The 1922-nt window shown below is 74.6% G+C and overlaps 1 protein-coding gene across 1 annotated transcript in view; it reads right to left on the bottom strand.

Annotated features, from left to right (window-relative positions):
* Nucleotides 1–1922, bottom strand: part of EPS8L1 (EPS8-like 1) — a 7555-nt gene that overhangs the window by 987 nt on the left and 4646 nt on the right. The window contains exons 5-8 of the mRNA XM_004694089.2: nt 1371–1531; nt 538–664; nt 325–459; nt 101–198 (exon numbers count right to left, since the gene is read on the bottom strand). Of these exons, the coding sequence (XP_004694146.1) occupies nt 101–198; nt 325–459; nt 538–664; nt 1371–1531 (521 nt within the window). The remainder of the gene's footprint in view (nt 1–100; nt 199–324; nt 460–537; nt 665–1370; nt 1532–1922) is intronic.

Raw genomic sequence — 1922 nt, 5'->3', positions numbered from 1 at the left:
CGCTGGCTGTGCCGGGGTTTGTGCCGGGGGAGGCACCTCCTCGGCGACCGCGAGCCGCCCCTGCCTGGAGGTGGAGGGCAGACCGCAGGCTGCCCGCTACTCACCCTTCTCGCCGGGGTCCAAGCTGTTGAGGCTGTCGCAGCTGTCCCAGTGGGGCCGCGCGGGCGCGGGCGCGGGCGGGGGCGGGGGCGTGCTGTCCTGGAGAGGGCGCCGAGGCCGCGCTGGGTCAGAGGGCGTGCGCCCTGGCGCAACCCTAGCCACTTCTGGTGCCCGACGGCCCCCAGGCCCCGCCCGCCCGCTGCCCTGGGGGCTGGGGCCACTCACCAGGTTGCTGGCCGAGGAGCCTTGGCCGGGGCCCGCCTGGGGCCCTGGGTGGGGGCTCAGGATGTTATAGGGCACGTAGCCCTCCCGGCCCTGCTGGTCGCGGACCTTCCACCACTTGCGTTTGTCGTCCAGGACCTGGGGGGCGGCGCGAGGGGCGGGGTCAGAGCTTGCTGCAGCTGAGGGGGTTCACGGCCGCGGGGGGCGGGGCCTCACCTCCAGCACGTCCCTGTGCTTGACCGACAGCTCGCTGCTGTTGCGGGCCTGGAAGTCATAGTCACACAGCACCCACTTGCGCGGCACCAGCGCGTGGGGCTCGGCCTCCGCCTCCGGGTCTTGGTGGCTGGGGGAGGTGGGGGGTGGGCGTGAGGCAGCAGGGCCAGTGCCCCGGCCTGTGGGCGCTGGGGTGGGCTGGTGTGAGCCGGGTTAGCGCGAGCGGGGGTCAGGGCGGGCGCCAGGTTAGTGCTGTTAGCAGAGCGCTGAGGCCAGACAGCCCCCACAGCCCTGCGCCCGGGCGGCCGGGCATCACCGGCACTTTGCAGACGAACTTCTGGGCGCGGTGACATCACACTCGCTCGCCAGGGTCGCGCAGCTAGAGAGCCGCTGGCGTTAACTGGCCGCTGCGGGGAGCGTGATGCCGCCGTGGCCTGGCGCGGCGTCGTCGGACACCCCGGGCTCCGGACGCCGCGTCCAGCGCCCCTCATCCTACGGCGGGGCCCGCCCCGGTCTCCCTCTCCCTCTCCCTCAGGCTGTAGAGTGACGGTGCCACGGGCGCGGGGCGGAGGCAGGCGTGGGGCAGGCTGGCCCGCAGGCCAGGCCCTGGGCAGCTGCGGCCGCGCCTCCCCAGCCTGCACAGCCTCGCGGATGGCACACCCCTCCGGACGGTGGGCGACGCCCCCTCCCCGCAAGGTGCCTCAGGTCAGAGAGGAGCGCTGGGGCTGGGGTCAAGCTGAGTCCGGAAGCCCGGGGGAGGGGCGTTGGCAAGAGCAGGCCGCGGGGCAGGAGGGGGAGGCTGACCCCGCAAGAGGGCCTCGGCCCCATCCGCCTACCTGCGCAAGGGAGAGGGGGGGTCTTCAGGGCCGCGGCACCCCCTGTGTGGGGCCAGCAGCTCCCAGGCGCTGTCCCTGCTGGGCCGGCTGCCCACGCCCTCACCAGACCCCTTCTCCTCTGGCCGGCTGCTGGGCTTGCTCTTCCCCGTGGCCGCCCCTGCCTGCGCCGGGACCCCAAGCCTGGCCTGTCGCCGCCCTCCCCGAGCTAGGTGTGCACCCCACTGCGGCTGGCACCGTGCACGTGGGCCCTTGTCCTGCCCCAGCCCCGGCCCAGGGCCTCGGGCCCCCTGCAGGGACGGAGCCTGGAGACAGCCAGGGGGGCTGGGGCGCTGGCTCCCGGCACTCGCCCCCAGCCGTGCTTCTCGGGGTGAGTCCCTCCCCCCCCAGTCGGTCCCCTGCCTCTGCCCCGCACTCAGGGCTCTGTTCTCACCCCTCGGGCCAGTAGGGGCTTCCTGGCCCCAACCACACTGCCTGGCTCCAGCCCTCTGGGCCCACCCCGCCCTGGAAACCCGCCTCCCTCCTCCCTTAACCCCCTCTGGCCGCCCGCCCCCC

Source organism: Condylura cristata, unplaced genomic scaffold (assembly GCF_000260355.1).
Source record: "Condylura cristata isolate star-nosed mole 26May11 unplaced genomic scaffold, ConCri1.0 scaffold00041, whole genome shotgun sequence".
NCBI classification, from domain to species: Eukaryota; Metazoa; Chordata; class Mammalia; order Eulipotyphla; family Talpidae; genus Condylura; species Condylura cristata.
Note: the sequence above shows the minus strand (reverse complement) of the source record. Positions and strands in the feature narration are given on the sequence as shown.